Source organism: Miniopterus natalensis, chromosome 7 (assembly GCF_054644295.1).
Source record: "Miniopterus natalensis isolate mMinNat1 chromosome 7, mMinNat1.hap1, whole genome shotgun sequence".
NCBI lineage: Eukaryota > Metazoa > Chordata > Mammalia > Chiroptera > Miniopteridae > Miniopterus > Miniopterus natalensis.
Window position 1 is genome coordinate 79,060,187 of NC_142087.1, and position 15,054 is coordinate 79,075,240.

The 15,054-nt window shown below is 44.0% G+C and overlaps 1 protein-coding gene across 2 annotated transcripts; it reads left to right on the forward strand.

The window, feature by feature from the left end:
* The first annotated feature begins 73 nt into the window (after positions 1-73).
* On the forward strand, positions 74-11,231 carry CSTF1 (cleavage stimulation factor subunit 1). 2 transcript variants are annotated; one of them, XM_016214214.2, is made up of 6 exons: positions 74-167; positions 2,383-2,582; positions 4,091-4,368; positions 4,524-4,721; positions 5,465-5,855; positions 9,073-11,231. In XM_016214214.2, exons 2-6 carry the CDS (start codon positions 2,414-2,416, stop codon positions 9,330-9,332), a joined length of 1,296 nt encoding a protein of 431 aa, XP_016069700.1. In that variant the 5' UTR covers positions 74-167; positions 2,383-2,413; the 3' UTR covers positions 9,333-11,231. The 2 variants fall into 2 exon arrangements, with proteins under 2 accessions (XP_016069700.1, XP_016069699.1); XM_016214213.2 differs by lacking the exon at positions 74-167 and adding an exon at positions 251-339.
* The last annotated feature ends 3,823 nt before the right edge of the window (positions 11,232-15,054 follow it).

Consider the following 15,054-nt stretch of genomic DNA (forward strand, 5'->3'; position numbering starts at 1 on the left):
CCCCGGAAGTGAGGGAGCCAACGGTCCTCCTGACCCCGCGGCGGTTCTAGCGCCCGCGCCGCTCTCCCGGACGTGAGTTTTGTCTGTGAGACAGAAGCCTCTTGGCGTCAGGGTTGCCGCATAAGAGATAAAGCCGGAGGAGGTGAACGAACCTCTCGAAGGTGCCAGTAAGTAAGATGGCCAGACCGGCAGGAGAGGGCACAACGATCGATAGCGCAGCGCTCGGCGCGGCGTCCTTGGCGCGTGCGCAGTGGGTGTGTGCTCGGAGCGATCGATCGGGCAGAATTGGCGCCTCCATTTTTCTGGAAGAGCAGGAGACCCGGAGAGCTGGACTCGCGGGTACTGGGGGCCCGGGATGCGTGGAGAGTGGCTGGTGCGGTCGGGCTGGGGCCTTTAGGAGACCGCGGGAAGGACTGGGGTGAGGCGGGAAGGGGTGATGGTGAGCGGGGAGGCGTGCGCCCCTAGTTCCCAGGCTGGGGCCCCCTCCAAAGGCCTCGCTCCCTCCCTCACTCCATCCTTAGTTCACCTCTCTGCCAGGGTGGTAGCGGAGCGCACCGTGAGGGGCCGTCTGCGTTCTCGCCCTGCTCCCTCCTCCAGCTCCGGGCATAACCAGTCCTGGGTTGAGTTCTTCGGGCCTCGGCGTGCTCCCCTGCAAGCTGGGATGGCAATTAGGCGCTCACTAGCCCAGCGAGCCAGCGTTCTGTGGGAGTTGAGAAGCAGGGCTCCTCCTCTTCTGTTTCCCCGGCTTCTCTTTTTTTTTTTAATCTGCCCGTGCACCCCGTGATGCTCCGGGCGTGAGTGAGGAGACGGGATGGAGTAGCGGTTAAGCCGCGGGGCCTGGTGTGGACAGTCCTGGCGGCCACTTTCACCCAAGTGCTCAGCATGGGGTCTGGCAAGTGCTTAATAAATGTTGGCTGTTGTCATTAACACTCATCAGTACAGCTCAGTAAGAACTCAGGCTCTGGGTCACATAGCCTGGGTTAGGATCCAAGCTCTTCCAGTTACAAGCTGTGTGATCCTGGGTGAGTTAACCGCTCAGGGCCACAGGTTGCTCATCTCCTAAATAGGATTACATGAGGATTGAATGAGGTAATGCTTATCAGTTGCCTACACGGGATGTGTGTGATGTACTATACTGAGTGTCCAGTAAATTTTAGCTAGTTTATTATGTTAAGGTGCACTACATGAAGTGGTTAGGGGCAACCTGGCCTCTAGAGTCAGACCACCTGCATTCTAGTCCTGGTTGGTGGAGACCTTGGACAAGTTATTTTCCCTTCTCATCTGTAAACAAGATTACAGGACCTCCTTTATAGGATGGTGTTGAGGATTAAGTGAGGTAAAACTTGGTAAACTCTCAGTAGTTGTTAGCTGTTCTTATGATCAGTAGCCTCGGTAATTCTTCAAAGGGAGTTGTGTAGTTAGAAAACTTGTTTTCCACCCCTTTCCTATAACACTCCCCCTTCCAGAGCACTCTAAAGTACAGCAATACCAGGAGGTACTGGTGTTACTGCTCACTCACTCCTCTCCTTTCTCATGTTCATCTCCCTCCCATGCTCTCCTTCCATTTGTCTTCTCTGCCACAGCTACCTGTCTGGATATGACTTTTATTCTTTATTGCTGTCCCCAGGCTCCTCCAGCCTTCTGATACCTATCCAGTTGTCCCCAAATGTACAGGCATTGACTTTAGATAATTAAATTATCACCCTGGCCTCTGTGGCTCAGTGGTTAGAGCATCGGCCTGCACACCTAAGGGTCACAGGTTTGATTTCCATCAAGGGCTCGTACCTCAGTTGCAGGTTTGCTCCCGTCCCTGGCCAGGGCACGTGCAGGAAGCAGCCAGTCACTGGGTCTCACAAGGTAGTTTTTCACTCTCTCTCCCCCTCCCTCCCTTCTGCTCTCTCTGAAAAAGCAGTGGAAAAAATATCCTCAAGTGAGGATTAACAAGGACAACAAAAAGATAATCAAGTTATCTGATTATGTTCACCATTTGAAGTCATTTGCATAAACCAGAAACCTTCACCTGCCATTTCCTGTTTCACTTTCTAAGACAGGGAGAACTTAGACACTGATAAATCAATCTAAGTGCACAAGCCTTCAGGTTTTTCCTTTTTTTTCCTTTTTTTTTTGTATTGTTTTAGCCATATATTATTTGCCTATGTTTTATTAAGCAGTTCGCCTTTGACTATTCCCAAAGCATTCAACCTTCACTAACTTGTTTAACAGTTGAGGAACCTGATCTCAGACAAACAAGTCACTGACCAAAGATACTGCAGATATGAGAGCTGGGATTTGAGCCCTGCGAGTCTGACCCAATTTCTCTGTTGCTTCTGTGATTTACTAGTGCCTCTCCCCTTCACCACCACCTGTTTTCTCTTTTTGCAGCTGGCAGAGAATTTTTTTCCTCTTCTTCAAGATGTACAGAACCAAAGTGGGCTTGAAGGACCGCCAGCAGCTCTACAAGTTGATCATTAGCCAGCTGCTCTATGACGGCTACATCAGCATTGCTAATGGCCTCATCAATGAAATCAAGCCCCAGTCTGTTTGTGCACCCTCGGAGCAGCTCCTGCACCTCATCAAACTAGGTAGCTGTGAATGCAGATTCATTGATCCCATGACAAGGTTTCAGATGTTCTCAAGATATTTCCATTTAGTTTTAGTGTCTAGTATGTGTCAAGTACCGTGCTAGATACTGGAAGAGTACACATAGTCCAGGGTATGAAGACTTCGAACTGGTTCTCTAGCCTAAGGATCTTTATGCAAATTATCTGGAGCATTCTGTCATTGCATTATTGACTCTCTTCAAGTCTCAGCCCAAATTGTCATCCCAGAGTCCTGGTTACCTCTCCTGAAACAACCCCATTACCATCCCCAAACCGCCCCACTTTCTCTAACATACAGTCTCATTTCCTTCATAACAGAAGTACTGTGAAATTTTCTTTATTTTGGGGGGTTGTTTCCCACACAATCTACCTCCCCCAAAAAAAGCCGCAAGCTCCTTAAAGATCACAACCTTTTCTTGTTCAACAGTTTATCCTGGTGCTTGGCTGAGTCATAGAAAACAGTGAAATATAGAATTACCAAACATGTTTATGCCCTTTGACCTGGCAGTTTCAGTTGTGAGAGTTTGTTATATGGTGTGGTTCTATTTTTGTTTTAAAAAGTGAAATAACTGTGCATGGAGAAAGGTCCAGAAGAATTCATACCACCATGTTACCAGTAATTATCTCTGGGTGATATAGTGTCATTTTTATTATTTTTGTTCATCTGCATTTCTAATTTTTTCTATGCTAATAGTCGTTCATATGATGTGTAGAGCTGTTTTTAAATTTAAAACACATATTCTTGATAAACCAGTTTATTTAAATATTAACATTCTTTCAGATATGTTTCACTACTATTAATCTTGGCAATGTATCTGACTTAATGAGCTTCAGAGCTGGTACTCACAGATCTCAGCACTAAAAATATTAAAACCCAGAATGGGGAAAAATGGACATTTTAACTACAGAACTGCTTTTCTGAGTTTCTGTAGTTGTAGTTAGCAGAACACTTTGGAGGCAAAGATCAGCGGAGGTGACTACTTATTGAAGTCTAATCTTCTACAACCCATGTTAGCTTACAGTGTGGTCACTGTGCATACACCCTGGTCGGTGTGCCTAGTTTTGTAAAGTATTAAGTGTCGTGCACCTCCAAGAAGTAGGAAGTTGACATTGGCAAACATCTTTCCTGGTTTAGATCCTGAACTTCATCTTGTCCCTTTTTTGAGAGAGAGAAACATCATTTGTTTCACTTACTTATGCATTCATTGATTGATGCTTATGTGTGCCCTGACTAGGGATTGAACCCACAACCTTGGCCCTTGCATATCAGGATGATGCTCTAACCAGCTGAGCTACTCAGCCAAGTACTGTCTTCGCCTTTAAAAATAACATTTTCGACAATGATGGGGAGAGGGACTGGGGAGGGGGATGGGACGGGGTGGAACAGGTCATTGGGGAGAAAAAGGGACATCTGTAATATTTTAAACAAAAATAAAATTTTAAAAAATAAAAATAACATTTTCATGCCCTTAATTTCTATTTTTTTTCAGGAATGGAAAATGATGATACTGCTGTTCAGTATGCAATTGGTCGTTCAGATACCGTTGCCCCAGGCACGGGAATTGACCTGGAATTCGATGCAGATGTCCAGACCATGTCCCCAGAGGCTTCAGAGTATGAAACCTGCTATGTCACATCCCATAAAGGACCATGCCGAGTAGCTACCTATAGTAGAGATGGACAGCTAATAGCTACTGGGTCTGCTGATGCCTCCATAAAGATCCTCGACACGGAAAGAATGTTAGCCAAAAGTGCCATGCCAATAGAGGTAAATCTCTGCACCGCTCTTACTGTTTGCCTTTCATTCCTTCATGGGAGGATGAGAGAGTAGTTTAAACCAGCTTTAACTAAGCATAGTTGCAGAGTGTGTACTGTGAGTCAGACATTTTACACTTTGTGTATCTCCTTTTCTTGTTGGTCTAGGTTATGATGAATGAGACTGCACAACAGAATATGGAAAACCACCCAGTGATCCGGACTCTTTATGACCATGTGGATGAAGTCACATGTCTCGCTTTCCACCCAACAGAACAGATCCTGGCTTCTGGTTCAAGGGATTACACTCTTAAGTTATTCGATTATTCCAAACCATCTGCAAAAAGAGCCTTCAAGTACATTCAGGTTAGAAATGTTTGGGAAGATTTACATTTTTCTTAAATACAGTGAGCTGGTATATGACTTCTCCTTTTAGAAGTAGTCTCAGTGATCATATATAAAACAAGAGTAGGGCCTGGCCACTGTGGCTTAGTGGTTGAGTGTCCACCCATGAACCAAGAGGTCACTGGTTGGATTCCCTGTCAGGACACATGCCCGGGTTGTGGGCTCAATCCCCAATAGGGGCCATGCAGGAGGCAGCTGATGGATGATTTTCTCATTGATGTTTCTATCTATCCCTCTCCCTTCTCTAAAAGTCAGTAAAAATAAAAAACATTTAAAAATGAGTACAGCAACAAGAACATATGCCACAGGTGGCATATAGCTCAGATTCCACTGGCACATGGTTCACATGCTGTCATGCGCCCATGTCCTCTGGCTGGTCGGGACTGCTGCTGGTCCAGTTCATGCAACAAGGGTTTAGAGTCCGTTTCACTCTAAAGGTTGCAGATCCCAGTTTAAAAACAAAACAACTAGCTTCACTAGAGCATAACTTATGGGAATAAAAAATCACTCAGTTGAAACTATTCAGGTGTTTGCTGGAAGTGACATTTGTTGCCTTAAAAATACTTTGTTCCTTCTCATACCTGTGTCTTACTTGCTCTGTTGATATTTTGGATTCTTCGCATCAGCCAAATATTTTCCACATTTCCTCTGGAGATAATTGTTTCACAGTTGGTCATTTAATGTTCATGTCTCTGTCCTAACAGGAAGCTGAAATGTTACGCTCCATCTCTTTTCATCCATCTGGAGACTTTATACTTGTGGGGACTCAGCATCCTACTCTTCGGCTTTATGATATCAACACATTTCAATGTTTTGTGTCTTGCAATCCTCAAGATCAACACACCGATGCCATATGTTCCGTTAATTACAACCCTAGTGCCAACATGTATGTGACTGGTAGCAAGGATGGCTGCATAAAGTTGTGGGATGGTGTCTCGAACCGATGCATCACAACTTTTGAGAAAGCACACGACGGCGCTGAAGTTTGTTCTGCCATTTTTTCCAAAAATTCTAAATACATTCTTTCAAGTGGAAAAGACTCTGTAGCTAAACTTTGGGAAATATCAACAGGACGAACTCTGGTCAGATACACGGGTATGTGAGAAATTGATATTACTCAACATTTATGTATCATTTTAGTTTTGACAACTCATTTTAGATAAGGGTAACCAAGACTTAAATTTAAACTAGGTTAAATAGCTTAGCCAAGGCTACAATTAATAAGAGGCAGAGCTGGAAATAGAACCTGAGTTTCTTTTCTTTTTTTAATCACTGTGAAAATCTCAGTGGTTTAATATGTTTTTTTTATTTTACTTTTTTTATTTTAAGGAGAGAGAGAGAATCATCACATTGATGAGAGAGAAACATAGATCCGCTGCCTCCTGCATGCCCCCTACTGGGGATCAAGCCCAAAACCCAGGCACATGCCCTGACTGGGAATCAAATCCGGGACTTCTTGGTTCATGGGTTGATGCTCTACCGCTGAGTCACACCGGCTGGGCTAGAGCCCCAGTTTCTTACCTTTGCTCTTAATACATAACAGCTTAAACTAGATGTGATTCCATGCAGGTAGTATTTGAGAACCTGTTGGTGTATTTGCAGACTGATGGCTTGCCCTTTTCTCTGTGGTCCAGAGAAAAGCCTCCATAAATATACACATTAGGGAGAGGAGGTCTGAGAGGGGAGATCTTGGCCCATTCCTAAGCGAGCAGAGGTAGCCCCCAAGTGAGACCACAAGTGTGAGACCCTAGTGTCCTGAATCCAGATACAAAGTGGGCCCTTCAGACAGAAAAACAAAATTACGTTCTTCTGCTTCTCGTTAATTCATGTAGGTCTCTAATTGGTAACAGTTGTGCTAGTGAGCTCTATGATGAGATTTAAATTTATCCTGTCGTCAGTAGTATGTTCAAGTCTAGCTATTTATAGTGAGTGTTGTTAAAATATTATGTCTCATTTTTCTGCTCCTGAGGAAGCAAAGGCTGTTGTTTGGTATAACACCTCCAGGAAACTTCAGCTAGTTTCCTCCTTTGTGAAATGTTTGTGTCATGTGCTGGAATTGCCATGACTCTAACCCAGAAGCTCTCCAGCGAACACTTGAGAGGGGGCTTTGCTGTGGTGGTAAGTTAGCATTTCAGAGAAGAAAAGAGTTGGTGGCATCCGAACCACTAGGGGGCAGCATAGCCTACCACAAATTTAGCTCATGGAAACCAGAGTTTGTTTCCCGCTGCCTCAGGCTTTGGGTGTAGATGGTGCAACTAGCAAGTCTTGGGAAAAGTCTTTTTTTTTTTTTTTTTTTTCCATAGTTCTTGGTGACTTCATTGAAACACTTAGTATGAAGCTAGTTTGAAAAATACCTGTTTTTTCAAATACTAGTTTGAAAGACTATGTGTGTTACAAAAAAGATAAAAAAGTGCTCAAAATAAAAATGGGAAACCTGTCCCTTTAGAAGCAACAAGCACTGTTTGAGTGTGATGCGGCTGGAGGGGTCCACCAGACTTTGGACAGAATTTATTTGGTTTTTTAATGAATGTTTTGAATGTTTTATTGTTGGTTTTGGTGGAGAATTGGGATTTGATTTTAAATGAGGTTATACTGAATTTATATGCAGATTCTTTTTTGTAATTCACAGGTTAAGACCGCTTTGTGTCGGCAAATTTAGATCTGTTTCCAGTTTTAGTGTTTAGTTAGAATTCAGAGGGCTCTTGAAATAATGAAGGAAAAGATAACTATCAATTACCAATTAAATGTTAGAAGTTTTGATATTAAAATTAAAAACACTGCAAACAAAATTAAAATGCTGGACTAGGGGGGGCAATATTCATAGCATATATAATAGACACATGGCAGACTTTGGTCAGTGGGCCCAAGAAAAGATAAATCGCCAACCTCACTGTAAACCTAAGAAATGAAAAGGGAACTATCATTTTGTGCTCATCAGATTTCAGGAATTTAAAGGGTTGGTATTATCTAGTATTGATAAACATTTCAGTAGATCACATATTGTTAAGAGTGGCGATTAGTGAAATATTTCTGAAGGGCAGTTTGGTACCATATATCAAAACTTTTCATACATATACATGGGGGGGGCAAAAGTAGGTTTCTAATTGTTCATATGGAAAATAATACAATACTTAATAAATAATAATACAAGAAAAAACTATTTCTCATACTCAAAACTATAAACCTGTGTTTGGCCCACCCTATATTTTTTCACCTGCTATACCCACTCTTAGAAATTCAACCTAAAAGTACCCTTGGGCAGGCATGCACTTGCACACACACAAGGATGTCTACCCAGCATTGTCGGGGGTAGGAGAAAGTTGGAGGCAGCATGAATGTGCACCAGAAGAATCGAGTAAATTGCATAGGAACAGATATTGAGCACGGTCACATTTAATCCGCACAGCAGTGTTGGGGGTGGTGCTGTAATTATCCCATGAAACAGGAGAGAATTAATTTAAGACTTAGGGGGTGAAGTAATTTAAGATCACATCGCTAACAAGTGGTAAGTCCAGCTCAGACACCAAAGTTTGTATTTTTATCTGTTAAGCTGTGTTCCCTCTTTATAGGTCTCCACTGCATGCTTTTGAATAAAGACAGCATATGATGTATGCTCTGATTTTATGTAATTTTAAAATGAGTATACAACATGGAGATATTTGGAAAGGCTAATCATCAAAATATTGCTATGGGTGTAAAATTATCAGGTAGCTTTTATTCTTTATATAGTACTTTGGACAAAATATTTGTTATCATGGTCATAAAAAAGCATAAAGCTTTCATTTGTAGAATAGATGTTCCTACATCCCAATAATTCTGTCCCTAGGAATTTAATTCTAAGGAAATACTGTGTTCTGTCCAAAGAATGTTTATCACAATGTTACTTACCATTGGATACAAACTAAATGCCTAGCAGGAAAAGAACTGAGTAATGATGTTTCCAAACAATGGGATACTTTGCAAATAGTAAAAATGATGGAAAATGTACCCAACAGAAAGTTGGTTTAAACTACAATAGAAAAGACATAATGTGGTACCAGTTTTGTATTGTTTTTAAGAAGGTTTTTATGCCTCAAAGCGCATCACAGTTAACAGTTGCCTTAGGGGTTGGGACCAGAGGTGATTCTCTTTTTCATACTTTTTTATAGAGTTCCCAAAATTGCGCAATAAATGTGTAATAAATACTTGAGCAATTTGAAAATGCTGTTTCACTTCGATAGGATTAATAACCAAAGTAGAATAGTGTGAGTGAGGTGTGAACTTGGAAAGCTACCCTGGCTCCCAGGCCCTTAACCTCTCGGTCTATGCGCAGGCGCTGGCTTGAGCGGGCGGCAGGTGCACCGGACACAGGCCGTCTTCAACCACACGGAGGACTACGTGCTGCTGCCCGACGAGAGGACCATCAGCCTGTGCTGCTGGGACTCGCGCACGGCCGAGCGCCGGAACCTGCTGTCCCTGGGCCACAACAACATCGTGCGCTGCATCGTGCACTCGCCCACCAACCCCGGCTTCATGACCTGCAGCGACGACTTCCGGGCCCGCTTCTGGTACCGGAGATCAACCACGGACTAGGGCCCCAGCCTTAAATACGGTTCTTTTCTCCAGGACTCTGCCCCTCCCTCCCCTGTGTCCCGTCACCAGCCTCCGTAGTAAGTCATTGGACCACCTTTGGCAGTCAGCTGCCACCTCTACACCCTTGGATTTGCACAAAAGGCTCTTTTTTTACCTTGATGTGGAATCATGGTGGGAAAAGTGGGAAATGCAGACTCGTGCAGCTCTGCATTCACTGATTATCACAGTGTGATTTTCATCGGTTTTGTAAATACAGGACTTGCTCCTTCTCTGAATCTCTTGGTCGTTTGAAGAAGGGTAGAGTATTAAAGTGCTCTCCAGGTCTCAGGTGGATCTGTCCTGAGGAATTCTGATTGGGCTCTTTTGTCATCTTCGTGCCTGTTCCACATCTTCTGTGCATTTCCTTTCAGAATGCATTTTGACAGATAAGTAGGCACACTGCCTAAGAATCGAGTTTCCTACTCTATTAAACCATTTTAGAGAATCAATTCTCCTCTGAAATGACGTCCTAATAATAAAGCTCAGACCTGCAGCTTTACTGTTACACATTTTCACTTCAGTAACATTAGCGGCCAGTTTTTCTGAAGATGTACAGGAGCATCTTTCATCAAACCTCCCACATTGGCTTTTCGTTACCTGCAGTGCTCGTCTTCAGTAAATGCGTTTCCCATCAAATGCTGCCTTGCTGTCAGTCTAATCAAAATTAGGTGGTCCCACCACTGCCCTCAGGTGTTGCTTGTCTTCATGAGTGATTAGTATTGACTGACTTTGTTCTTACCATTTTAAATCTTATTTTTCAGCTTGAACCTTAACTACTCATTGTGGACACATGGCAGCTGTGTTCTCAGAAGATTTTTGCAATTAACTGATAACAAGTTTCCTTTTTCTTGAAATTTTTTAGAAGGGGACAATATTTCTCTGGATTCGGCTCCAGCTGGGTCGGAGAACCCTAAACTCCCCTCACCAAGATAACTTGGGTTTATATTCATCCCCAAATATAAATACCTCATGATCGGGGTGGGAGTACCCAGAGATATAATCTGGGAATATTAGGTAAAAAAAAAAAAAATAACTAAATAGATGAAAGTAATTGTTTTTATGTTACAGGAATTTTAAGTCTTTGGGAGTTTATTGCATAAAAATTCTGCTTTAGTCATCCTTAAGGGTCATTTGAATTCTCTGGTCAATAAAATGATCTTCCACATTCTTAATGTGTTAAGTCACAGCACTTTGGTTCACATTTACAAAGACCTATCTTTTTTGCTGCATAGTGAGTAAATTTATTTTTATTTTGTGTCCTGATTCCCTCCTGTTTAAACTAAGACATTGAAGGGCGCTACTCTTGTAAAAGAGACCGATTGACCAGGAACAAGGATAACCAGTGCTACCAAAAAAATTACCAAAAAGGACTTCCCACTCTTTTGACTTTTTTGCTTCCAACTTGTGAAACTAAAGGAGAGGTTTGGCGTTTCCGCCTTGTTCTGCTCTAGCTCGCTCGCCGGGACGCCCACACCACACTCCTGATGTAAGTCCCATTGGATCCTTTTAGTTGTTCATGAATTAAAATGCTAATACATACTCTTCCCAGTGTTTGGAATAGTCTCAGCAATGGATCTGTAGTTTCAGGACTTCTGTTTACAAGATCAAGATACTTTTGTGTGTTTCCAAAATGAACTTTCTTATCTTTGTTTTTCTCTTAAAAATTACATTAATGTTTTGAACTGGTATAAATGCCAGGAGTATTTCATGGACTTGGTATCTGCACATAATTAATTGTACCACGCCACCCTTGGCATTCACATGGTGGATAATACCCAGTCAGGATAAGAACTTTAAACTGCTATGTTATTTTTTAAAGATACGTGATTTCTAAAATAAATTTTTTGTATATAATGGTAATTTAAAGCTAGTTCATTTGTTCGGAGCTTGCTTCTTTGAACGTTTCCGTGTTTAAACATAAGTTTTCCAACAGCAGTTATGACTCTGAACTGTTACCTTTCACACTTTCTTTAGTGCTTTTGTTCTGGAAGTCAGGCTTTTGTAGTTTAATCACCTTTAGCTGTGTACCTGCTCTTCTCTCTGACTTCAAAAACTTGGTATAATTCCATTTCTTTAGGTCATTCAGAGAATTCTACCTTTTGCCTTAAGCTTTGGTTTCCCTTGGGAAGAGCAATGAGGTGGGTGGGGATGGCATGGTTAGTAGGAAGATAGGCCTTTCTTCTTCAGGGCTACAGCTCCCTCTTCTGTGGTGAAAGAGCTTTATCAAAACCATCCCCAAGTGCACTTGAATCAGTGAAGCTTCTTTTATAGACACATCGTAACATAAACAGATGGGGAGAAAGGGAAAGGATTTACTCTGAGAGGAGACCTGTTTCTGAAAACATTGCAGACCAGATACTCTAAGAACCTTTTCAGTAAAAACCTAGATAGAATTTATTTTCAAGCTATAAATAGCTGAGCTAACAAGAAAGTTGAGGGAATTCCTGAGAGGCAAAAACAACCAGAAAGCACAAATCCAGAAGATTAACAATGACGGCAACCTGCCAGTTACACCAAGGACATTTATTAATCCCTCGTAGCCTAGTTTCTGAGCTCTGGGTCTTCACAGGGTGGGAACTTTGGTCAAGACCCAGAAAGAAAGCCCCAGAAGCTGAAAGGTGCCCCCCTCAGCAAAAGGGAGAACCTAACAAAAACCCTGCCCCCGAGAAGGACACCTGGGAGACTGCACGCACCCGGGTTTACAGGGAGGGGTCTGGAGTGTTGGCACCGGGCAGGGTCTTCTGAGAGCCCCACCCACACGCTGTTCCTCCAGCAAAGCTGGAACCGTTAACCTGTGCGGCTGGGAGAAACGCAAGCTGGGAACTTGAGGCAGCTCCAGTTGTTGCCACAAATACCCGACAGAAGCCAGCACACATTCTCCAGGAACAACCCCAGGCCTCAATCGCCCAGATAAAGCTCTAAGACTCGCGAGCTCACAATCCACGAGCATATGGGGAAACAGCCACCGTGACGAGAAACTGGAAATGAGTCAGGCTCAGAAAGACTGATAGATGCACCAGATAGGAGTATGAAGAACCACAGCAGGGTCATCAGAATGGGACGAGGATCGAGACTTCAGAGCGGCCCGGTAGATTGGAACTTCAGGCAACATTCAGCATTTCTGCAGCTTGCATGCTGCGAGCTTTCGCCCTGTTTCTGCAGCTTTCAGCCTTGGCCCCTGCTCCCTTCTCAAAGGGTGTTTCGACCCTGCAGCCTCCCCCGGCAGCCTCCGTCCCCCGAATGCTTGCTTGCCCGTGGCGGCGCTTTCTGCCCTGGTTTTTTGTGTCCTCCTGATAGCCAGCCTTCTCTGGCCCCAGACCCCCTATACCCACAGCAGTTCCTTCACTTTTTTCCCATGTTTTGCCCATTCCTTCTCCCTTTCAACCTTGGATCAAAATCTAGGCTGTTACACCGAGCTATTGCTGGTAATTCTGGGAGCCGTAGGGCCCAGCCCTCCCTGTTCCATCCCTACCTTAGGGAGTGTAGACAAGTTTGTTGGCGGTTTATGCAGTTCTACTTTGACCAAAAGCACTTGGTTTTTTTTGGTTTTTTAAATTTTTTTTTTTTAATTTTTTGTCTTTATTGATTACAGAGAGAGGAAAGGAGTGGGGGAGAGAGAGATAGAAACATCAATGATGAGAGTCATGGATCAAGCCTGCAACCGGGCGTGTGCCGTGACCGGGAATCGAACCCCGATCGCGTGGATCCTAGGTCGACGCTCAACCGCTGAGCCACGCCCAGCCAGGCAGCACTGTTTTTGAGTGATCTTCACAAGGTTCAAATCTGCCAGAAAACGAGATGATTGCAAAGCAGTGCAGCCGGAGTTTCCTGCCAAGACTTTGGTGCTTTGGACGTCAGCTCTGGTGTCCGCTGAGCTTTAATAACCAGGCACTGAGTGCCAGGGTTCCACTACTGCTAGTGCAGGGGCCCGAGAGCTGCGAGCCCAGTGTTTAGAGGAAGAGCACTCAGACGCCAGTTCTGTGAACAAGCGGTCTCTTCCTGCACATTTACTGGGAGCTATTGAAGTGATCACACTCACTAGGTTCAGAAAAGAAAATTAATCCCAAATCCTGTTTTCAGTGGCACATTTGTCAAGAGGGGAAATAATTACCTCATTAGAGGCTTCCTCACTTGGTTCTCTTGAACTCAAACTGTTTCAACCTTGGGTCAGCAGGATATTACGAAAGCCGGCCAATTTCCTAGAATAATCAACCTACGCGATATTTGTACACATAAGAGACTCATTTGCCTTAAGAAGTAAATACAAGTGGATTGCAGCAGAACGTCTAAGGCCTTTCATTCAGAAAAAGCATAGTGGGACCAAATACCAGACTGAGAAGTCAAGCCCCTCGTTCTCAGAAGTGCTGCCCTGGTTCCTACGCAGGGGTTAGTCTGTTTTGGTTCAGGGCCGAATCCTATGACTTCTGTCTTGGTTTTGTTTGTTGGTGCAGGTGGGTTTTCCTAAGGAAAGGAGCGCGAATTCGAGCTTTCTGATCTGTATTGTGAGCTTGGGGTCAGCCCTCCAGTTTGTGGAGGAGTCGCTGCCAGGAACTGGCTAAGGTACTGGGAACCGCGGACTTGAGTGGGCTGAAGGTGGCCTTTTTTGTTTTCCGGGAGACCTGGGCTCAGGCTTCCTCTGTCCCTTTTCCGCGTGGCCCTGAGCACGTTTGCCTAGCCTTTTCTGCTTTTTCCCAAATATGCATGAAAGTCAGTAATTCAGCAGAAACTATGGTTGCCAGGGGCTCGGGGAGAGGAGAAAGGAGTGGCTGCTGCAGGGTACCGGGTTTCTTTTGGGGATGATGCTCTGAAATTGGTAGTGGTGAAGGCTGAACAACTCTGAATATACTAAAAAAAAACTTGGTTGTAGTCTCTGAAAGGGTGGATTTGTGGTAAGTAACAAAGCTGGGTTTTTGTAATTGAACGTCAGCAGTACAGAGCAATGAATCCCCATGTACCCAGCACTCAGACGCCCCAGTTTTCAGCTCATTGCCAATCTTGTTTCACCTATACCTCTATTCACGTCCCCTTTTCTTGAAGTATTTTGAAGCCAACTTCAGAAATATTTTATCGGTAAATATTTCAGTATTCATCCGAAATAAGGACTTTTTAAAACACAATTTCTAGCATCACTGCACCTTAAAATAGCAACATCAATTACCTAATATCATCACATATCTAGTCAGTGTTCAAGTTTCCTTATAAATGATTTGTTTTTCATTAGACTCCAAAAAAGGCCCTTGCATTGTGAGTTGATGTGTCTTTTAAGTCTCTTAATCTTCAGATTCCACCTCTGTCTTTTTCTCCTCTTTGCAGTTCGTTTATTGAAGAAACTAGTCTGGTTTTTTGGCCAAATTAATCTCTGCCTCTCTGTCTCCCCCCAGGTTCGAGGGATGTGTGACTTTGGTTTTAGAAAAGAATGGGTTGTCGGAAGGGGCGGTTTGGGCTGAGCCCTCCACTCGGCTGTAGGATTTCCCCCGCTCATGCACCGAGGGAAGCATCGCATTGAGGTTTCACGGACTCCCCCACCCCCCCAGAGCGTGAACCTCAGCCCTGGCCCAGGCTCAGCCGCGGTTCCTCCTGGGGGGCCATGGGAGCCGTGCCCACCGGCACCGCCCGGGCAGAGCCAGCAGGAAGCCGGAGGACGCGGCGCACCAGCACTGACCACAAACCTGTGCCCGGTGCC